A 24,830-nucleotide genomic window follows, 5' to 3' on the forward strand; every position below is an offset into this window, starting at 1 on the left:
TATTATTTTTTAAGACCAAGGCATATCTGGGAAGTCAATGACTAGCTCAGGAGGGTAAAATTATATTGTGGAGCTTATATTTTTAAAATGAATCAAGACTAAATATTATCCTTAAAGTATCTCCTTAAGGTAACTCTTCACATCTTCTATTTTTCCCAATCCAGAGCCCCTAGCAACTAACATTCTACTCTCTGTTTTTGTGAGTTCAGCTTTTTTAGATTCCACATATAAGTGAGATCATATAGGATTTGTATTTCTCTGTCACTTAGCATAATGCTCTCAAGGTCCTTCCATGTTGTCACAGATGGCAAGATTTTATTCTTTTTTATGGCTGAATTAACATTTCACTGTGTATATATGTACCACATTTTCTTTATCCACTCATCTATCTGTGGACACTTAGGTTGTTTGCATAGCTTAAGTGTTGTAAATAGTGCTTCACTGAACATGGTGGTACATATATCTTTTTGAACTAGTGTTTTCATTTTCCTTGGAGAAATACCCAGAAGTGGAATTGCTGGATCATATAGTAGTTCTATTTTTAATTTTTTGAGGAACCTTCACACTGTTTTCCACAGTGGCTACACCAGTTACGTTCCCACCACCAGTACATGAGTGTTCCCTTTTCCCTACAACCTTGCCAGCACTTACTATTTCTTGTCTTTTTGATCATAGCCATTCTAACAGGTGAGGTGGTATCTTGTGGGTTTGATTTGCATTTCTGAGATTGTTTTTTTTTAATTTCTTTTTCAGTTATTTCCTTGTTACCAGTATATAGAAACACAACTGATTTCTGTGTGTTGATTTTGTATCCTCCCAGCCCCACCCTCATATTACCACATAAACACCATAAACTTATATTCTACAACTTTCTTAGTTCAAAAGTCCAGACATTCTTACAAGGAAAAGAATCATTACTGCGACTCCACCAAAAACCTGTTAGAACTAATCAATGAGTTCAGTAAAGTGGGAGGATACATCTTAAAGAATTTAGGAGTGAATAATTGAATTCTTTGTATAAAAATTCAGACTCTTACCCTAAAATGATGTTTCTTGGATATTAGCTACCATCCTCTGTTATCTAATAAAAATGATTAATATGGCATAGGTGATTGACAGAATAAATTATACTACCACATGCCTGGATTTGATTTTCTTTTCCCAGAACTGACCAACTGCATTAGTGGTCTGCTCTGCCAAGAACAAAATAAATATACTGGATTTTATGACAGCTAACTGTTTTTCAGCCTGGAGCTTTTTTGGCATTTGCTTTACTAGAAAACAGGTTATTCAGTATCATATCAAACTATGCAGTGATACTGTTTTTTACACATTAAATATTTGTCACATAATAAGAAGTATAATCTGTTCTACCAGAAAATTGAGCTTTTTAAATTAAACCAAACTAGTGGAATCTAGTCAAAAGGTAATGTTTTTAGCAAAGGAGGGAAGTAAATAAAATCTCACCTTTGTAACTTTGCTTTAGACTTCTTTTTGAATGGTTTTGAAAGTCCACTAATCTTTTTGGTCTAATTTAGTTTGTGTATGAACTAGCTCTGTGTTTTGAGAGATTTTAGTGTCAAAGCATGAAGCAGGATTTATTGGTTATATTATTATGTTATTTTTTTTTTAAAGATTTTGTTTATTTATTTGACAGAGAGAGACACAGTGAGAAAGGGAACACAAGCAGGGGCAGAGGGAGAGGGAGAAGCAGGCTTCCCGCTGAGTGGGGAGCCCGATGCGGGGCTAGATCCCAGGACCCTGGGATCATGACCCGAGCCGAAGGCAGACGCTTAATGACTGAGCCACCAGGTGCCCCTTATTATGTTATTTTGAGGAAATAATTAAATATAGCATTAAAGATTGAGAGTAGTACAAGACAGTTTTCTAAGAGTGAGGGTTATTGAGAGAACTGGGAAGGAAGCCTTTAGAAAGGATGTAATTATTTGTAAATCTGCCTGGGTAATGTGAAATGGACTGTGCAACCTTTTTATTCTCTGATTAGAATAAAACCAGCTCCTTTTTCTTGATGTTTGTCTTTTCTAGATTGTCAAAAGAGTGGGGAATAGTGAGGAAACACCAATGATTGGAGACAAAGTTTATGTCCATTACAAAGGGAAATTGTCAAATGGAAAGAAGTTTGATTCCAGTCATGATAGAAATGAACCATTCGTCTTTAGTGTTGGCAAAGGTAAGAGGTGGTGTTTTTGAGTTGTGTCTTGCTTGGATTTATTGCCATTTATATCGTATAGGAGCTAGTCGATCCCATATAGGAGCTAGTGGATTTTTTAGGGGGTCCGTAATGTCAAAATTGTTTTCTTAATAATACTAAGATGTTGTTTATATTTTTACTGTGTTGACACTTGCATGGAAGGTGCCCAAGCTGCAGTGGTAGAGGCTGCTGGTGCCCCGGCACAAATCTAGGCGCAGCACCAAGCTCTACCAGTAATCATTTATGCTTCGCTGCCCTCATTCACTGTGTAAATAAGAAAAAGAAGGGAAGCCTGTTTCACTTAATGTCCTTGACAAAGTGTAAAAAATACTAATTTTATTAAATCCTAATCCTTGAGTTTCACATTGTTTTGCGGCTTTGTGACAGATAGGAAGCACACCTTGAGCACTTCTGCATACCCAGGTGTAGTGGTTATCTCATGGAGAAGCACTTGTGCACTTGACTTGAGTACATTTTTTGAAAAAAACACGATTTTTATTTGAAAGGGCAAACTGTTGTTATTTAGACTTGATTATTTGGTATTTGGCAGATACTTTCTTAAAAATGAATGAAGTGAGCCTGTCACTTCAAGGAAAACAACAGACAATATTTCTTGCCATCGAGTTTTCAAATGAAAATTACAGTTTTGGGAAATGTGTATCTGCCACTGTGAGCTTGGCAGCTTTCCAAAACTTAAAAGACTTCTGATGAGATCAGTGGGTTTTAATGAATGTGATTTTAAAAATATTATATAATGAAATGTGTTAACATTTGGAAGATCTATGTAATTCGGTGAACCAATATTTTTCCACCAATACTAGATGTTACAAAATCATGCATGACTAAAAGATCCATTCATTGCGCAAGCTAGACCAGTGGATTTTAATGTAATATGATATGAAAAGTTCATTGATATGCTTTCCGATTCCACATTGCAGCTAACCTTTATGAAGCTACCACTTGTCCAGCTTTGATGTCATATCAGATAATTATATTCATAATTATCTGAAAAGGCTATTAAAGTACTCCTACCTTTTCCAATCTATCTTTGTGGGTTTGGATTTTTTCTGCAGACTTAAGCCAGAATTGCAACAGATGAATGCAAAAGTAGGTATGAGAATCTGGTTGTCTTTTATTAAGTTAGACACATTTTACACTTGTAAATTTATAAAACAATACCATTCTCACTAATAAATTTTTTAAAATATAGTTTTCATAAAAATAACTTGTGTTAACATATAATGAGGTTATTACTATTTTTCAGTGAATTTGGTAAATAATGATTTTCTTTAATTTTAATGTGGTAAATATCAATAGATAGATAAACAGAAGTTCCTTAGGGCCCTCAGTTTTTAAGATGTAAAGAGGGTCCTGAGGAAAAAAGGCTGAGAACTACTATTTTCAGGTCTTAAATGTGACTTACACTAATTTATTTTCAAATGCTTTTAAATGTCTTTAGTTAATTTAGTTTTTTTTTTTTCAGTCTTATAAGGAGAATAATAGCCCATACATCAAATTGAACTTTGTGGGCCATGTGGCTTGTTGAAAATTAGTGGCTAGGGGCCCCTGGGCGGCTCAGTTGGTTAAGTGTCTGCCTTCGGCTCAGGTCATGATCCCAGAGTACTGGGATTGAGCCCCGTGTCAGGCTCCCTGCTCAGCGGGGAGCCTGCTTCTCCCTCTCCCTCTGCCTGCCGTTCCCCCTGCTTGTGTTCTCTCTCTCTCTCTGTCAAATAAATAAAAAAAAAAATACTTCAAAAAAAAGAAAGTGGCTAAATTACCAATGTTTTTTTTATTCATATCTGCTACAGATATAACAGACTTCTAGTTCGTTCCCAGATTGAGCGTGAGAGAAAAGGAGTAATCCCCCATCCACCATCATGGCTCAGTGTTGACGATAATCCCTTTCTTTTTCTGAGATGAATTGTTAACTAAGCATGGATCTGGGAAAGGAAACAGCAGATGAGGAACTATGGAGTTAAACTCTTTCTGCCTCTCTTCTCCTCTCCCTTCCTGGCACTCACAGGCATAGGTCATGGTGACGTCTGCTTCCTGTCCAACTATGCTCTCTCCATGCTCTGGTGCTGGCTACGCCACTGCTCCCTTCTCCTCTGGGTCTTTAGTGAGTTAGTGGTCACGTGAGATTAATTTTGTGTTTCAGTATGATACCAATCAAAATCAAATACAGATTCTCTCTCTTGATAAAGCAGATAATGTTAACAGTTAAATTAGAATTTGTCTTTTTGTTGATTTAGGGATGTGAACCTTCAGTGCCACCAGCATGGCTGTGGCATCAGTATTTAATTGAGATGATCTCAGAGTAAATGGCCTCATCAGACGTCTTAGACATCACTGTTCCCATTGCCCCGCCCCAGATTCTTACTGTACCCTTTGAATTTCTTTCTTGAAGAAGTTGATGGATTTAAGATAACACACCTTCTCTCAGCAGCTATCTTTGCAAGTAGTCTTAAGAATTGCTAAGAATAAAGAAATTGCTGGGAACTTAATGCTACCATCTTCTCTACCCACATATTCTTAATAAACTACCCTATGATGAATGAGTCTTTTATGTTTCCTAGAATTTTGAGCCAAGATAAAATAGGTGACTTCCAGTTGACTTGCTACCTATGACACACCTATCTAGAGAGTGTGGTCTCATGGGGAGAGGAGCATCCACCTGGGTGTTAGGAAGCCACAGGTTCCTGTTTTCACTCTTTCCTGTGTCATTTTAACATGAGTAAGCCACCTAACCTTCCCTGCTCTTCTAAAAAGCCACCTAACCTTCCCTGCTCATCTATGGAAAGCTTTATTTTTTTTTTTTTGCTCATTTTTTTTTTTATTAACATATAATGTATTATTGGTTTCAGGGGTACAGGTCTATGATACATCAGTCTTATACAATTCACAGCACTCACCATAGCACATACCCTCCCCAGTGTCCATCACCCAGCCACCCTATCCCTCCCACCCCCCTCCACTCCAGCAACCCTCTATTTCCTGAGATTAAGAGTCTCTTATTGTTTGTCTCCCTCTCTGGTTTCGCCTTGTCTCATTTTTCCCTCCCTTCCCCTGTGATCCTCTGTCTTGTTTCTCAAATTCCTCATATCAGTGAGATCATATGACACTTGTCTTTCTCTGATTGACTTATTTCGCTTAGCATAATGCCCTCTAGTTCCATCCATGTCGTTGCAAATGGCAAGATTTCGTTTTGGGGGGGGGTTTTGATGGCTGCATAATATTCCAGTGTGTATGGGTGTGTGTATACCACATCTTCTTTATCATTCATTATTGATGGACATGTACACTCTTCCCATAGTTTGGCTATTGTAGACATTGCTGCTATAAACATTGGGGTACAGGTACCCCTTCCGATCATTACATTTGGATCTTTGGGGTTAATACCCAGTAGTGCAATTGCAGGGTCGTAGGGTAGCTCTATTTTCAACTTTTTGAGGAACCTCCATACTGTTTTTCAGAGTAGCTACACCAGCTTGCATTCCCACCAACAGTGTAGGAGGGTTCCTATGGAAAAGCTTTAAGATTAATCCTGGCTATGATTCCATTCTTGTACCTTCTGTAAAGAGTACAGGAACAAAAACTGTGTAAAAGACTAAAAACCAAAACAGTGACAGAACCTTTAGAGGCCCCCTTAAGATGATAATTAGAAATATGAGAATAGAGCAATATATTTGCAGTAAAAGTTCTGTAGCATAACGTGCTCAGGTGACTGTAAAGCAAGAAACATTGGTTAGGCAGTTTACAGCATAAAGCCTATATGTTATAGCAGTAGCTACTTCATCAAACTGAAGAAAAATAATATAAATGGACTGTAGCATATTGTATATTGAGCTCTCTTGATCCCTTAAAATTCACCTCTCCCAAGGGAATAAATAGAAATGTTTCAGTGGGGGGGGCGCCTGGGTGGCTCAGTCATTGTCTGCCTTCGGCTCAGGTCATGATCCCAGGGGCCTGGGATCGAGCCCCGCATCAGGCTCTCTGCTCAGCAGGAAACCTGCTTTTCCCTCTCCCACTCCCCCTGCTTGTGTTCCCTCTCTCTCTCTCTGTCAAGTAAGTAAGTAAGTAAATAAATAAATAAATAAAATGTTTCAGTGGAAAGTCACACTAATTTGAGGATTCTATTGTGACTTCAGTATTTAAAATAGAATTATGAGTGCTTATCTGTAAAAAATTGCCATAAAAATACACATACCATATATATGTACATATATACATCCACATGCATTTGAGCTTTACATACAGGTTGTGTATATGTGTCTGTTGCTCTTTCTGTGCCATCTGTTAAACTCTGTGCCTTACTTCCCTCATTGGTAAAGTCACAATAATGATAATATATACTGTTGTATATTGAAGAGTAAATAAGATATTGCACACCATTGCTTAGCACGTAGTAAGCACTCACGTGTTTATTACTGTTGTTACAGTGTTAGGATTATTGGCTTTCTAGTGGAATGGCAAAAACTGTACTATAGCAGTTTGGGTGTTAACGCTATTTACTACGTATGCCTGCATACAAACTCTTTGAAATAATGCTTAACCATCTTTTTTAGCCCCAGAAAGTCTGGAAAGACAAAACTGAATCAATCTAAGACAACCAATTATTACTATTTCAGAATATGTTACACAAATTAGAATGAGGAGATGGTGGTTTCCCTCATTGGGTTTTCTTAACTAAATCTTACATGTTCTGAATTCCTAGAACTGTGTTCATAACTCATTTTAAAAGAAGTTGAAATAAGGACTCAGGATTTTCCAATATACTTCCATGGTAGAAGTTCTGGTTTTTCCCCCCCTCCCTCCCTCCAACAAATATATTATCAGTAAAATTGGGAAGGGATAGATTTGGGGGATGAAAGAATTATTTCTTTTTTTTTTTTTTTAAAGATTTTATTTATTTATTTGAGAGAGAGAGAATGAGAGAGAGCACATGAGAAGGGGGAGGGTCAGAGGGAGAAGCAGACTCCCCGCCGAGCAGGGACCCCGATGCGGGACTCGATCCAGGGACTCCAGGATCATGACCTGAGCCGAAGGCAGTCGCTTAACCAACTGAGCCACCCAGGCGCCCAAGAATTATTTCTTTTAGTTCTTCAAAGTAAATCCAAGCACGCTAAGGCTCTGCCCCTCCCCCACCTGCCCTTATCAAGACCTTATCAAGGTCTGGTGATTTCTTATAGAGGGCTGCTTCACTGAAGTTGTTTTTGGTGTTCTTGGTATGTGACAGACATGGCTGGGAATTATGAAGGTAAAACTCCTGTTATATTCTTCCCCCAGATTTGAGAAGAGAAACAAAGAAACCAATCATTTTGGATTCTTCATATACCTATACTTCCCTCTTACTATTGAGATTAAACTATAATGAAGTAATATCAGCAGTCTGCCTGTAACATTAATATATTTAATCTTCTTTCCTGCCTGATGACCCATGATCACTAGTAAAACCAATTGTTAATTTAGTCATTAGCATATTAGAGTAAGGGGGAGAAAATATATATTGAAAGACTAATAGCTAATACTTTTTAAGTGCTTGCAATGCCAGGCTAAGGGCCTTATGTGCATTATCTCATTTAATCCTCACACCAATCCTATTATTATTTTTTAGATTCTTTGTACAGTCTATTTAGGATCGGTTAGGTGACAATCAATCATATTAATGTTTGTTCTAAGAGTTTTTGAGTTTTTTTTAATTGAGATCGTATTTGCCTATATAAAATTTACCTTTTTAAGAAAGGTACAACTTGGGGTGCCTGGGTGGCTCAGTTGGTTAAGCGACTGCCTTCGGCTCAGGTCATGATCCTGGAGTCCTGGGATCGAGTCCCGCATCGGGCTCCCTGCTCAACAGGGAGTCTGCTTCTCCCTCTGACCATCCCCCCTCTCATGCTCTCTCTCTCTCTCTCTCATTCTCTCTCTCTCAAAAAAAAAAAAAAAAAAAGAAAGGTACAACTTGATGAATTTTGGTAATAGTTGTATAACTGCCACCGCAATCAAAATATAGATCAGTTTCCTCACCCTGAAAAGTTTTCTCATGTCCTTTTGCAGTCTCTGTCCTTCCCAGACTCTGGGCCCCATGCAGTCACCAATCTGGTTTATGTTACTATACTTCTGCCTTTTCTAGAATTTGATATAAATGGAATCATGTCATTTTTGGTACTTCACCTGTTTCACTTATCATAATGATTTTGAGATTCATGAATGTTGAATTGCCAAGTAATATTCCACAGTATGGAAATTTGTTCACCCATTCAGAAATTGGACACTGGAGGGATGCCTGCCTGTCGGTTAAGCATCTGCCTTTGGCTCAGGTCATGATCCCAGTGTCCTGGGATGGAGCCCTGCGTTGGGCTCCTTGCTCAGCAGGGAGCCTGCTTCTCCCTCTGCCTGCCACTCTCCCTCCTTGTGCACTTTCTCTCTCTCTCTCTCTGACAAATAAATAAAATCTTTAAAAAAAAAAGAAATTGGACATTGGAGTTTGGGGCTATTATGAACAATGTTTTTATGAACATTCACATTCATGTCTTTGTGAGGGTATATGTTTTCATGTATTTTGGGTAAATGCCCAAGAGTGGACTTACTGGTCATATAGTAAGTATATGTTTATAAGATGTTGCCATACCATTTTGCATTTGCACCAGCACTGCATGAGAGTTTAAGTTTTTCGTGTCCTTGCCAGCTCTTAGTGTAGTCAATCTTTTTAACTGTAGCCATTCTAATGGGCGTGAAATGGTATCTCATTTTGGTCATCATTTGCATTTCACTAGTGATATTGAGGGTATCTTTTCCTGTGCTTAGTGGGCATTTGTATATTTTGTGAAGTATCTGTTTTTGACAGTTTAAAAAAATCAGTTGCCTGTCTTTTTATTGAGTTGTGTTCAACACAACAAGCACTTTATCAGATTATTGCGAGTATGTTCTCACAGTGTTTGGCTTGCCTTTATAGGAACAAAAGTTTTTAATTTTGATGAAATCCACTTTGCTAATTTTTTTTTATGGTTTAGGTGCCTACCATAATTAGCCATTTTTGTTTTCATTTGGTTCTGTTTTTTTTTGTTTGTTTGTTTGTTTACGTATGAGGAAACCATGGTCAGGGAGATGAAGCAATTAACCCAAAGTTATACAGTAAAGTGGTAGGGCCACGATTCAAACCCAAGCAATCTCTTTCAAGTTATATTAGATCTTAAGGTTTAAAACTACCTCAAACCAGGTACAAAAACAAAGTGTAGGTCCTGATCCAGCGGAATTTCCTGAGTGCCTGCTGTACACCAGACACTTTTCTCACAGGAATGATGGAGTTAATGAGATTTATCAAAAGCAAAATTTTTGCTATTACATGCTTGATATTATGGGCTGAATTCCTATTTTGAAAGGTTTTTTTTTTTTTTTAATTGAAATGTGGTTTTTTTCATGCAGTTTAAGCCTTGACATTTTACAACTAGTAAAGTACTACTAGTAATGGGTACCTGTGCAACCAACTTCCTGTTCCTGTGGCTTGTGTGTGGTTTAGCCATGTGCTCCTTTTAAATTTCTATTGATACTCTTGCTCCTGCTTAAATACGTTCTTAGGATCTGTTTTGTTGTTGTGCTTGTTTATGTGCAGTTTAGAAGCATTCAGGATTTGGAAGGAAGGCTTTTAGGCCAAAATATTTAATTTTCCTAACCCTCTCCAAAAGTGTGAGCCAGTAAGATAGCAAACTTTGAGAAAGTACTTTTTTTTGGCTTTACCTGGTACTTTCCAATAGAGGAGGAGGAATGCTTTTGATTTCCATTGCTCAGTAAATATTAGGGAGAAGCTGATTTAGGCAGGGTAAGAATAAACTGGAGGAAGCTAATAAATTTCTAACTCCATTTAAATTAGAATTATAGCATGGACTCTGTTCCTTTATTGAGTATAATAATACAGTGTTATAGTTCTTTGGGAAATAGAAAATAATCAAGACATGACTCCTGCCTTCAGGTATCTAACAGCTTAACCTGGCAGAGTTGATATTGATGAGTCTATCCCAGGACAGATTATGCTACCATATCCATTTTCTCTCTCTCTTTTTAAAAATATAAAGCCATGAGAATGGGGAGATATCATCCTGGGATCAGTTTTCTTAGTAATGAGAGAAATGGCAAAAATGAATATAACAGAAGACATATGAACACTTTAAAAGAATCTTAAAATGTAAATTAATTCAATTCATAATCGGATACTTTTGGTAGGAAGTGGAGATGATTATCAGAGCCCTTTTATAAGACATTTTAAAATAAGACTAAAACAATTCATAAGAGGAAAAAATATACAGGAAAGACTAAGTTGCTTTATCTAGTATGAAAAAAGGAAAACATTCTCAATATTATAATGATATGGCATTTTCTTTTTTTAATAGAAAATATTAGCAAAATATACCTAGAGTTAAAATAGTGAGCAGACATTGCTACTAACTCCTGGAAATCCTTCAATGAAGGTAAAGCAGGAGTGAATCAGATGCGTTTTTAATTATCTGAAACTTATTAGTGACTAGCCTTATACTTAAGTGTTTTGAAAGGAAACCTTTCAAATTAGTGACTAGCCTTATACTTAAGTGTTTTGAAAGGAAAGCCTTATGCTTTTATGTTTTGAAAGGAAACCCTTTTACAATGAACACATTTTATCTTTCTTGTCCTCCTTTTCTATTCCCATATGAAGAAGTGTTTTTCTGTATAATACTGTACATCTTTCATCCTATAGTATTTGAAGTATGCTCATATTTCAGATGCATACATACATTTAAAACTTATATGGACCAATCAATAGAGAAAGGACAGTCTTTTAAATAAATGATGTTGGGAAAGCTTGATATTCAAATGCAAAAGAGAAAAGTTGTACCCTTTACCCCATATACACAAATTAACTAAAAAATGGATCAAAGACCTAAATACAAGACCTAAAATTACATTTTTTTAGAAGAAAACTTAGAGGAAAAGCTTCATGAAATTGTATTTGGCAATGATTTTTTGGATGTGACACCAAAAGCAACAGGCAACAAAAAAAATACATAAATTGGACATCAAAATTAAAAACTGCTTCAAAGGATATAATAACAGAGTGAAGAAGCAACTTAAGGGATAGAAGACTGTCACATATCTGACAAGGGGTTAATATCCAGAATACATAATGAACTCCTGTAATTCAACAACAGTGAAAAACCCCAAATAAACGGGTATAAAATGGGCAATGAACTTAGACATTTCTCCAAAGATATATAAATGACCTACTAACATATGAAAAGATGCTTAACATCACCAATCATTAGGGAAATGTAAGTAAAAACTGCAGTGAGGGCACCTGGGTGGCTCAGTCGGTTAAGTGTCTGCCTTCAGCTCAGGTCATGATCCCAGGGTCCTGGGATTGAGCCCCGCATTGGGCTTCCTGCTCAGTGGGGAGCCTGCTTCTCCCTCTGCCTCTGCTCCTCCCCCTGCTTGTACTCTTTCTATCTCACAAATAAATAATAAAATCTTAGGAAAAAAAGAGAGATACTTCCATTCTCATGTTTATAGCAGCATTATTCATTATAGCCAAAAGATGGAAGCAACCCAAGTGTTTATGTCTAGATGATGGATAATTTGTCTCTCTCTCACACACACACACACACACACTCTCTCTCTCTCTCTCTCTCTCTCTCTCTCTCTCTTGCACTCACAGGGGAATATTATTCAGCCTTAAAAAGGAGGGAACTCTGACACATATGACAACACTGATGAAACTTGAGGACACAGGGTTTTCATCAGCCTGGGTGGCTTAGTCGGTTAAGTGGCTGCCTTCGGCTCAGGTCATGATCCCAGGGTTCTGGGATCGAGCCCCGCATTGGGCTGCTCAGCAGGGCCTGCCTCTCCCTCTCCCTCTGCCGTTCCCCTTGCTTGTGCTCTCTCTCTCTCTCTGTGTGTCAGATAAATAAATAAAATCTTTAAATAAAAAAAGAAAGAAAGAAACTTGAGGACACCAAGTGAAAAAAGCCAGTCATGAAAAAACAAATACTATATGGGGAGTCTGGCTGGCTCAGTTGGTAGAACATGTGACTCTTGATCTCAGGGTTGTAAATTCAAGTCCCATGTTGGGTGTAGAGATTGCTTAAAAATAATATCTGGGGGGAAAAAGACAATACTATATGATTCCACTTACATCTAGATGAATCTGGAGTAATCAAATTCACAGAAATAGAATAAAAGTCTTGCAGGGGCTTGGGGCAGGAGGAAATGGGAAGTTGTTTAATGGGTAGAGTTTTAGCATTGCAAGATGAAAAAGTTGTAGAGACTGGTTGTACAACAATGTGAATATACTTAACAGTACTGATCTGCACACTTAAAAATGGTTGTGATGGTAAATTTTGTATGTATTTTGCCACAATTTTAAAAATGTTTTAAATCAATAAAGTTAGAATGTTCTAACATTTTTTTGTGTTTTAATGTGGATGAAAGTATTCCATGATTAAATTAAAATGTTATATTTTAAAATGTGGTATATGATTTTTAAATTTTTTATTTTATAAATCTATTTGAATTCCAGTATAATTAACATACAGTGTTACATTAGTGTCAAGTGTACAATATAGTGATTCAACAATTCTATACATTCAGTGCTCATCATGATAAGTGTACTCTTAGTCCCCTTCACCTATTTTACCCATACCCCCACCCACCTTCCTTCTGGTAACTACCAGTTTGTTCTCTATATTCAAGAGTCTGGTTTTGATGTTTTGGTTTTTTTTTTTAATTGTCTGTTTTCTTTGTTCATTTGTTTTATTAAATTCCACATATGAGTGAAGTCATACGGTATTTATCTTTGACTGACTTCTTTCTTTTTTTAGAGAGGGGGAGAGGGGGATGGGGCAGGGAGAGGAGAGAATCTTTTTTTTTTTTTTAAAGATTTTATTTATTCATTTGACAGACACAGTGAGAGAGGGAACACAAGCAGGGGGAGCCCCAAAGGGAGAGGGAGAAGCAGGCTCCCCGCGGAGCAGGGAACTCAATGCGGGGCTCCATCCCAGGACCCTGGGATCATGACCTGAGCCGCAGGCAGATGCTTAACGACTGAGCCACCCAGGCGCCCCAAAGGAGAGAATCTTAAGCAGGCTCCACACCCAGTGCAGAGCCCAACATGGGGCTTGATCCCACAACCTTGAGATCATGACCTGAGCCAAAATCGAGTCGGACACTTAACCGACTGAGCCACCCTGGTGCCCTGCTGACGGACTTATTTCGCTTAGCATTATACCGTCTAGATCCATCCATATTGTCTCAAATGGCAAGATTTCATTCTTTTTTGTAACTGAGTAATATTCCATTGTGTGTATGTGTATATATCTATCTTTATCTACATCTTTATCCATTCATCTATCAATGGACACTTGGGTTGCTTCCATTAAAATGTGTTAATATGATTTTTTAATAGACTTTAGAGCACTTTTAAGTTCACAATAAAATTGAGCAGAAGGTACAGAGTTCCCATATACGCCCCATCCTCATACATGCATAGCGTCCCCTCCCCTCTTAACATACCCCACCAGAGTGCTACGCTTGTTAAAATTGATGAACCTACATTGAACCTATGAAGTTTTATGTTTTTTTTTTAAGATGTTATTTATTTTTTTGACAGAGCACAAGCACAGGCAGGGGGAGTGGCAGGCAGAGGGAGAAGGAGAAGCAGGCTCCCCACTGAGCAGGGAGCCTGATGGAGGAATCGATCCCAGGACCCTGGGATCATGACCCGAGCCAAAGGCAGACGCTTAACCATCTGAGCCACCCAGGCGCCCAAAATTTTGTATTTTAAAATGTATTCTTTGATTATACTTTGCAGAAGGAAGAAAAAAGTACAGTTCATTGCTTTTATACTGGGCTTTTTGTATACTTTTAAACTTCCAATTGCCTACAGTTAGGTATATATAGAAAGCATTTGAACTTAGGATAGCTACATTATACATTTGTTTAAATATATTTTTTTACTTCAGATATTGTTACAAATGAAATAGGACTCCTAAAATTCATAAATTGTGTTTGAGCTAATAAAATTGAAGTCCAGATCAAGTGTAAGAACAAATTCTATATTCTTGGTGTATCATACCTATAGTTATGATCCTAAAGATCAAAAGATCCTAAAGATTAAGAATCTTAAAATGTTTATGCTTTGACCCCATAATTCTGCTTCTGGGAATTGAACCTAAGAAAGTATGGTAGAAGCTTGCTTAATCAACTCCAGACTAATTATGCTCTCCATTCTGTTTGCAAATATATTGAGTGATACTGCTGTTTTCCTATTCTGTGGTGTGGTCCTACACTCTGCTTCAGCCAGTTTGCCTCCAGCTACAGACCACTGGGAACATAGCTGTCATTGAACAAGTTGGGTCTATTACTCGTTGTAGGGAGGGAACATGCATATGGGAAATTGTGGGGTATTTCAGTAGGAGTGTTCAAAAGGATTTATTATAGGATTTGGGCTTATATAAGGAAGAGGGTCTTTGCTCTGGATGGGATATTGTTAGGATGTGGGCTGATTCTTTGGATATCTTAATCTTATCTAGGAGGCAGGCTATTCTGAATAGACAGAGACTGAAGCTACACCTGTTGGACAAGCAGCAGTCACCCCTGTCAGCCAGGAGAGGGGGATGTTTGGTATTTTGTAGGTTGCACAATGACCTTATTTTTTGTCCAGACAAAATTTTGAAGTGTTTTTGTTTTGTCTCACTTTTTCATGGTCTCAGAGTGACCTTGTCTGATGTTGATGTTTTGTGAGATTGTTTATGTCCAACAGGAGAATAGCATGGCCTAGCTTCCCCCAGGCCCGCTTCAGACATAATTAAGGCCTAGCTGTCGTGTCAAGCAGTTTCGATGTTAGGGGCAGCTTTTTTCTTCCTCTTAGTAAGAATCAGTTGAAACCTGTTTATATCCATTGTGCTTTTTGTAATTATAGAATTTAATTAGATCGTATATAAAACACCTATATTAGTGTAGAAAGAAAGAGGGATTATTTCAATGAAAACTTGAACATTTTTGGAAAGACTAAGGTGAATTGCTAAAAACGTTTTTTGAATTGCTATTGAATTAGGGGTGGGTAAAAGGCAAAAACAAGTAGGCCATTCAGAACACATTTTTACCAGAAGGGTTCTTTGTACTGATTGCTTTACAAGTATCTTCTGGTTCTCAGAAGTTAAAGAAACCCACATTGTAAATTGAAATGATATATCATAAGTATGATGTATACAATAAAGATAATGTGGAACTCTTTATCACCAGAGCCACAGTCACAGACAAGGAGTTGGCCTTGTAACAAAGATTAGTGCATTAATATACTTTGATATGTTTTAAGGTAAAAAAAATGTTTGAGGTATGTATATGTTCTTTTTTTGATTCCTCACTCGAAGCAACATTTTAAATTAACCTATCAACTATAGTTCTGATTGTCAGGTAACAGGCTTTTACTATGCAAAAAAAAAAAAACAAAAAAACAAAAAAACACTACATGAATGAAGATTTAGGTGCAAAATTGTTCATTAAAACTTTATAATAGTAAAAAAAAGAAGAAAGTGTTTATTAATGGAAGTGATGAAATTATAATCAAAGGTGAAATAGTATATAGTTATTAAAAGTAATTTTTCAGATAGTCTTTTAACAAGAAAACATGCTCATATAGTATGAAATGTAAAGAGCAAATCACAAAACCAAATAAACTATGACCAGAATTTTAAGAATGAATATGTAAAAATTTTAAGTGCAAACAAAGTGTACATATATAATTTGGAAGGAAATGAACCAGGAAATTGACAGTTTACCCCAGATGCTGGGATTTCAGAGGTTTTAAATTTTGTTCTCTATGCTCTTCTATACTTTCCAGGTGTTCTGTGATGAGTATATATTATTATTATTGTTTGTTTGTTTTGTATGTTTTTTTAATCAGGGGGAAGTATTTTTTTTTTCCTTTTAAAAAAGTTTTTAAATTCCACTTAGTTAATATACAGTGTAATACTAGTTTCAGGTGTACAATTTAGTGATTCAACACTCCCATACAACACCTGGTACTCATCACAACAATGGGAAGTACTTTTTTTTTTAGATTTTATTTATTTATTATTTGAGAGAGAGAGAGAGAGATTGAGAGAACGAGTGGGAGGAGGGGCAGAGGGAGAAACAGACTCCCTGTGGAGCAGGGAGCCCGACTCAGGACTCAATCCCAGGACCCTGGGATCATGACCTGAGCCGAAGGCAGATGCTTAACCAATTGAGCCACCCAGGCGCCCAAGGGGAAATACTTTTCTTAAGAGGAGTCCCTGGATTGGCAATTTTAGAAATAAATACCTGTGTTAATACCAGTGTGGCTCTTTGCTCAGTGTGTTTCATTCAGTGATGGAAGCTCAATGTCAGAAAAGCTTTATGTTCCCAAACGAGAAAAAAAGCAAAGGCACGGGCATGATTTTTTTTTTTTAGGTTGAGGCTCCTATGGATTTAATTGACAGGCTAATGTTTCCGACTTCTAAGGCCTAGTGTAGTAGACCTTATCTCTGAATTAAGCTTTTGTTGATTGCTCTAATCCCCACCCAAAAGCAAAAGCTCCTTGTTTATACTCTGTTAGTGTTTACCATGCTTTGTTTAAAACAAAAACTGTGCATGTATCTTTCTCTTCCTACACTGCATGGTCTTTGGAAGGAAGAAGAGAATGACCACCTTTGTATTAATAGCTTTACCTTTGTTCCTCAGTAATTGGCTAAATGTCTTGAACAAATGTACAGTAGTAACCCCTACAATATGAAGATTTCCTGAAGGAGTATGTCTTAAAGTATCAGAGTCGATAGTAAAAAAAAAAATATGTTCTCGAGGGCCCCCTCTAAAACCTAGCAGTCTAAGTGACAGGAAGGCCAGCCTATCAACAGCAGACTTTACATTTCGCCTGATGATTCTGGACTGTTTTCACAGTAGAACCATGTGTGAACATATAAATTGTTATAGCCATTTTGGAAGCATTTGGGCAATATGTTATAGCATTTGGGCAGTATGTCTATCAAAATTGAAAATGCACATCACCTTTGCATTTCTAGGAATTTACCCTCCAAATATATTTGCACAAAGTAGACAGTCATATATGGACAAATATCCTTATTTAGAACACTTGTTAATATGTTTCTCAATAGGAGAGTGACTAGAATATTATGCTGCCATTTAGAATGAGGTAGGTCTCTTTGTATTTATGATGATGATGTCTGTCCTTTTATTATTATTTTTATAAGTAGGCTCTACATCCAACATGGGGCTTGAACTCACAACCCCAAGATCAAGAATCGCATGCTCTACTGACTGAGCCAGCCAGGCACCCCAATAATGATTGCTGTTCTTTATTAAGCCAGGCACCATGCTATGCATTTGACATATTTTATCTGATAATTCTTATAACAACTATATGGCAGGCACTATTATTATCTATATTTTGCAGATGAGAAACTGAGGCACAGCGGTTAAATAATTTGTGCATCACTTGTAAGGGGCAGACCTGGTATTTGAATCCAGATAGTTTGAGGTTAAAACAGGTTGCACTTTTAACCTCTAAAATGCATATCCTCTTTTGTACTGATGGAGAAAGATCAAGATATATATTATTTTGGGGGGCGGGGCAGAGAGAGAATCCCAAGCAGGCTCCATGCCCAGTGTGGAGCCCAACTCAGAGCTCCATTTCACGTCTCTGAGATCGTGACCTGAGCTGAAACCAAGAGTTGACCACCCAACTGACTGAGCCACACCGGTGCCCCAAGATATATATTAAATGAAAAGCCGAATTGAATGTAAAATATGTGGTCATTTGTGTCTTAAATTTTTTTAAAAGTGACAGCACACACTGGAAGGATATAAAAGGAACAACAGTGGCTTCTTAAAAGGAGGGAATGGATACCCTTTCACTTCATATGTTTCTCTCTTGTGTGTGCTTAAATAATAGGCATATATAACTTACAAATTTTTAACTAAAATAAGTATCTGACCTTTTGAAAAATTGTAATACTTAATGAAGACATGCTGTAGTCATAAGTCACGAATGCTTAATCCATCTCTACTTACCTACTTCAGTATAGAGTTCCCCTTATTCTAATATCCTATCACCCTCTCTCAGTTCAGGATAATAGCTTTTTTTAAAACTCACTTCCACTGAGATTCATTGTTTACCTGAATTCGCTGTCAGTCCTTAAGTTTTTGATTGACATTGTACCTCATTTTTGTATTTTATCCCTTTAGATCACCTACATTTTTTATTGTTTCCCAAAGGATTTGAGACTGCTTACTGTAATATATAAGTACAATTATATTGGCTAGGGGCGCCTGGGTGGCTCAGTCAGTTAAACATCTGCCTTCAGCTCAGGTCATGATATCAGGGGCCTGGGATGGAGCCTACTTCTCCCTCTCCCCCTGCCTTCCGCTCTCTCTGCCTGTGCTCTTTCTCTCTCTCTCTCTCTTTGTCAAATAAAACAGAAAAAAAAAAAAGTCCAATTTTATAGGTTAATATAGTTCTACAGTTGAGGTGTAAAGTCAACTTTTAGTTTCCTGGAAGTAGGAAAAAAGTTCGGAGTTCAGTAATTCTTGTGATTTGACAAAAGAACACATAATCATTTTGTTTAAAAAAGCAAAACAAGGGCGCCTGGGTGGCTCAGTTGGTTAAGCGACTGCCTTCGGCTCAGGTCATGATCCTGGAGTCCCGGGATCGAGTCCCGCGTCTGGCTCCCTGCTCGGTAGGGAGTCTGCTTCTCCCTCTGACCCTCCCCCCTCTCATGCTCTCTGTCTCTCACTCTCTCTCTCTCAAATAAATAAATAAAATCTTTAAAAAAAAAAAAGCAAAACAAAACTTTTTTTTCCTTTTTCTAAATTTTGAGAAGACATCTTTCATGAACCCTTTTATGCAGTTCATACTTCTTTAGTTGTTTGTTGTTTTTGTCTACCCAACTAAATTATAAGCTTCCTTAGGACAAATTCCATTTTACTCCATACTATTTTTGTTCTATCTATACCTAGAAAAATGCCCTATTTTCATAGTTGAAATTATAAATTAAGCAACAACTGCAACCCAGCTACATTTCAAAAATTATATTATTGCCACTTTTCAAAGATTCAATCTTTGAGCAATTTAGAAATTGATACTACTTTCATCCTTCTCAGCAGGGAATCTACTCTGATCACCCTCAAAAATCACAATTTATTTCTTAGTGGGTAGCTTTTACCAGGTTCTTTTGTAGCCACTACTTATTGAGTGTGTAATGTAAAAAGAATAGGAAATTTGTTTGAACTGGTGTTTTATGAGTTAAATATTTTTAAATATGGCCTATAGGTTTCAACCACATTTTTCTTTCTTTTAGGCCAAGTCATCAAGGCATGGGACATTGGGGTGGCTACCATGAAGAAAGGAGAGATCTGCCATTTACTCTGCAAACCAGAATATGCATATGGCTCAGCAGGCAATCTCCCCAAAATTCCCTCAAATGCAACTCTCTTTTTTGAAGTAAGTCTGTGTGTGATGTTGCCTTGTTAGCATATGTTCTACTATAGTGCTGGCTCTGAAGCAACAAACGGGCAGAGGAACAAGGAACTAGGCTTGCTATTGAGAATCAGATCCAACTTATTTATTTTGGAGCTTGGCTTCTTGAATTGTTTCCCACAAACCCAAGGGGTGTGTGCCAGTGCTTTCTTAGAAACGTGTTTCTGGCACAGAAAGGTCATATCCAAATAAACAAAAGACACCAGGCTTAAGAAATAAAGATTCTGGTCAGTGGGGTGAGTATAACATACTCAAAATTGACCAGAAGACAGGTTGGAAACGTGGGAGGTAAGCGTTGAAATGTACCTAAACCAAATTGTAAGATATTTTCATATTAAACAGGTTTACTATTTGTCACAGATCTCACTTCTGAATCATTTGAAGCAGTAGGTGGTGATAATGTTATTCATCCTGTGTTGAATTACATATATTTGTCCAAATCTGATTAAAAAAAAAAAAATTAAGGGAGGAAATGCCTGAAACATCATAACTAGGTAAAAAACACCTTTACTTGGTCTTAGGCCTGATTCATAAGATTTATTTTTACATTTAAAAAGGGAATTCCATGAATCTGGGGTGGAAAGGTGGTGGCCTTTAGAGTCAGACAAAACAGTTCTGGGCCAGCACCTTGTAGCTCTGGCTTTGTGCCCACAAGGCAGCTTTCCTAGTATTTCCTGTCTGTCTTTGCGCTGCAACCCCACAGGATGCAGTCCTAGACATTATCGTTACGTGAAGGCTCTTTCCAGCTATTGAAAGTGCAGTCTTCCTTTTTTCCTACTTTCCCAATAACTGAGATGCATTAGATAAATATAAAAGAGTTTTATTTTGTAGAATGAAAGGAAAATTGGTTGCCCTTGTCTTTAAGTATATTAAGTTGGCTCTGTTTGGTCTTTTCTCAGCCAAATCCTTTTTTCCTTTCTAGGTTGAGCTCCTTGATTTCAAAGGAGAGGATTTATTTGAAGATGGAGGCATTATCCGAAGAATCAAACAGAAAGGAGAAGGATATTCAAACCCAAACGAAGGAGCAACAGTTGAAAGTAAGTATTGCTGTGACAGCAATGCTTAGTCCTTAAAAATTGGGTTCTATTTATGGGGATAAAATGGAGATTTCTTTCTAAAAATCTGTTTATAGTAATAAACAATTGCATATAGCCCAAGAATAGTTTTGGGTTTTTTTTTTTTTTTAAGATTTTATTTATTTGACAGAGAGAGACACAGCGAGAGAGGGAACACAAGCAGGGGGAGTGGGAGAGGGAGAAGCAGGCCTCCTGCTGAGCAGGGAGCCCGATGCAGGGCTCGATCCCAAGACCCTGGGATCATGACCTGAGCTGAAGGCAGACGCTTAACGACTGAGCCACCCAGGCGCCCCCAAGCCCAAGAATAGTTTTAAATTCAACATTTATTTAATAGTGACTTTATTTGGTAAATATTCATCCAGCATGTCCATGCCAGGTACTGTGCCAGCCTCTGTAGACCCAGAAAGTGAATAAAAGCTAATCCCATCCATCAAGTCCAAGTCTATGGACTCCTTCGTGTGCCAGCAACTATATTAGCTGCCTTACATATTTATTCATTTATTTCTCACAATAACCTTACAAGATAAGATTTATTATCCCCAGGTGAGAAAAGTGAGTTCAGGGAAGTTACATAAATTGCCCAAGGTTACAGGGTTAACTAAACAGAGCAGTTAGATTGCAGTGCACTTCAGAGCTATCAAACCCATTTCACTGGCTTTCCTCAAGAAGAAAAAGTTCATTTTAGTTAGATCAAAATTGGATAATAGTGAACTGAGGGTTGCTGGAGTGGGGGGTGGGGTGGGAGGGAGGGGGTGACTGGGTAATAGACACTCAGGAGGGTATGTGCTCTGGTAAGCGCTATGAATTGTGCAAGACTGTTGAATCTCAGATCTGTACCTCTGAAACAAATAATGCAATATATGTTAAGAGAAAAAAAAAAAAGAAGGTAGCAGGAGGGGAAGAATGAAGGGGGTGAAATCGGAGGGGTAGACGAACCATGAGAGACGATGGACTCTGAAAAACAAACTGAGGGTTCTAGAGGGGAGGGGGGTGGGAGGATGGGTTAGCCTGGTGATGGGTATTGAGGAGGGCACATTCTGCATGGAGCACTGGGTGTTATGCACAAACAATGAGCCATGGAACGCTACATCTAAAACTAATGATGTAATGTATGGGGATTAACATAGGAATTAAAAAGATTTTTTTAAAAATTGGATAATAGTGTTCATTTTATTCTAGGAGATCTGGGTTCAAGTTCTGCTTTGCCATTTATTGGGTGACTTAAAGCTATTCAATTTTTTTATTTGCTAAGTTGGGAGTAAGGATACTACTGAGGACTCAGATACCTGATCACTCCTCCTCCCTCCCAGAGCACGTTCTGTATACCATCATGTACCCTATTTGTCATCAAGTACCCTATACTATAATCAGTGTTTGCCCCTTCCCCCAATATACAACTTGAGGACCAGAATCTTTCTTCATCTTTTTGTTTCCAGCCTCACCTACAGTGCCTTACACACATTTGGTGTTCGGTAGATGCTCTCTGCATGGATAGATGTTTGAAAGATGCCACTCACTGAGCTGGAGTACTTTAAAAAAGAGAGTTGTGAGAAAAACATGGAAAATACTTCCACTAAGAAAACAATCAAAGCACCAAACAAGGATGGCAATATGAATTCTGATAAAAGGCCTATTTAAAGTGAAGAGCTCATTTGGAACTGTAAACTAAAATGGTTGATTTTCTTATCTTTACTTTTGTATATACTATTTGAGACCCATGTTTCATTTCTGTGAGTCTGGCAAATTAGTTCAAATTGATTTATTTATTTAGTTGGATACAATTATAAGTAGTATTACTGTACTATTGCAGTTGAAGTGTTTAGGTAGCTATCATTCGTGGTTAAGTTTTGGAATAAATGAAGAGGAACTCAAATGTTGGAGAAATACCTAGACCAGGAGTGAGAACTAGGATTCTGGCTTCAGCTGACTCTAACTAGCCGTTGCCTCTCTGGGTGTTAACTTTCTTCCTTTCCGGTGACACAGGGGTAGATGTATTGATTTCTATGGTCCTTCTAGTCCTGAACATTCCATGACAGAATTCTAAATGTTTATGAAAGTTACAGGGATGATAGAAAATTATCTTTAGCAAGTACATAAAAGGTTATCTAGACATACATTTTATTTTTTATTATGAAAATTTTCAAACATTTACAGAAATAAATATTTTTCCCTATGATATAGTAACTCCCCAAATTCAACAATTGATAATGTATATTTTTAAACTGGAGGTTTTTGGCAACCAAAACAAAAGGAAGATCTTTCCCCGGTTATAGACAGTGCCGCAAAGCTACCACTGCAGAGTTCACTTTGGGGCAGGCTAAATTAAATCAGATCTTGCTTTTAGTAATATTTTCAGTGGGAGCTTTCTGTTTTAAAATAATTTTCAACTTATAGACAAACTGTGAAACTAGTACAGAGAATTCTCTTATATGCTTCACCCAGCTTCCCCTAATATTCACATCTTCCTTCACCACAGTACCTCTGTCAAAGCCAGGAAATTAACCTTGATGCAATACTATTAACTGTTTTGCAGATCTTATGTGAATTTCATCAGTTTCCACACTGTTGTTCTTTTTCTGGTCCTTGGTCAGATTCAGGACCCTCTAATAGTAGTCTCTCCAGTCTGTGACAGTTGATCAGTCTTTCTGTGATTTTCATGACTTTAACACTTTTGAAGACAGCTGGCTGGTTATAGAATTTACTTCAGTTTGGGTTTGTCTGATTAAACTGAAGTTATTGAAAAATACCACGTAAGTGGTGATGTGCCCTTCTCAGTTCATCATTATCAGGAGGTACATGATAGTGATGATATTAACTTGGGTCCCTTGGTTAAGTTGGGGTCTGCCATGTTTCTCCTTTGTAAAGTTCCTATTTTTGCCTTACTAAGTATCTCATAGGGAGAGAACTACTAGAAGACCATGCAGAGACGAGATCTTCTTTTACATCACACCTTCACATGCTGATTTTAGCGTCCATGAATGATTTTTTTTTCCATGAATGATTTTTGTATGCAGCAGTTATTACTGTAGTATTTGCCTAATGGTGATTTTTCTATTTCCATTGTTCTTCTACAATTTAATTGGAATTCTGCTATAAGGAAGAGCTGCCTCTCCTCCCCTCTTTATTCAGTTATTTATAATAGTATGGACTCATAAGAATTTATTTTATTCTGTAGGTTATTATTCATTGCTATTCTTTTTTAAAAGTTTTTTTTTAAGTTTATTTATTTATTTATTTATTTTTTAAAGATATTTTATTTATTTATTTGACAGAGAGAGACATAGCGAGAGCAGGAACACAAGCAGGGGGAGCGGGAGAGGGAGAAGCAGGCTTCCCGCGGAGCAGGGAGCCCGATGTGGGACTCGATCCCAGGACCCTGGGATCATGACCTGAGCCGAAGGCAGACGCTTAACGACTGAGCCACCCAGGCGCCCTAAGTTTTTTTATTTATTTGACAGAGAGAGACAAAGTGAGAGAAGGAACACAAGCAGGGGGAGTGGGAGAGGGAGCAAGAGGTTTCCCACTGAGCAGGGAGCCCGATGTCGGGCTCGATCCCAGGACCCTGGAATCATGACCTGAGCCGAAGGCAGACGCTTAATGACTGAGCCACCCAGGCGCCCTCATTGCTATTCTTATTTGTTGCTCAAATTGTCCCAAGTTTGGCCATTAGAAGGTTCTTTTCAACGTACCTCCTTTGGTTTTTAAGCACGTCCTTACTTTTTTTTTTTTTTTTTAAGATTTTACTTATGGGGCGCTTGGATGGCTCAGATGGCTAAGCATCTGCCTTCAACTCAGGTCATGTTCTCCAGGTCCTGGGATTGAGCCCCATGTCAGGCTCCCTGCTCAGTGGGAAGTCTGCTTCTGCCTCTCCCCCCCCCCCCCCGCCCTCGTTCTCTCTCTCTCTTAAGTGAATAAATAAAGTCTTTTCAAAAATTATTTTTAAAAAAGATTTTATTTATTTTAGAGAGAGCGAGCAAGGGGGCAGGGCAGAGGAAGAGAATCCCAAGCCAAC

The 24,830-nt window shown here is 37.7% G+C and overlaps 1 protein-coding gene across 6 annotated transcripts in view; it reads left to right on the top strand.

Annotated features, from left to right (window-relative positions):
- The window catches only part of FKBP5 (FKBP prolyl isomerase 5), a 116,422-nt gene that overhangs the window by 57,843 nt on the left and 33,749 nt on the right, over positions 1–24,830 (top strand). For all 6 annotated transcript variants that reach the window (XM_044917349.1, XM_021684665.2, XM_021684666.2 and 3 more), the window contains 3 exons: positions 2,047–2,191; positions 19,564–19,706; positions 20,665–20,779. In XM_044917349.1, the coding sequence (XP_044773284.1) occupies positions 2,047–2,191; positions 19,564–19,706; positions 20,665–20,779 (403 nt within the window). The remainder of the gene's footprint in view (positions 1–2,046; positions 2,192–19,563; positions 19,707–20,664; positions 20,780–24,830) is intronic.

Source organism: Neomonachus schauinslandi, chromosome 8 (genome assembly GCF_002201575.2).
Source record: "Neomonachus schauinslandi chromosome 8, ASM220157v2, whole genome shotgun sequence".
Lineage (NCBI taxonomy): Eukaryota > Metazoa > Chordata > Mammalia > Carnivora > Phocidae > Neomonachus > Neomonachus schauinslandi.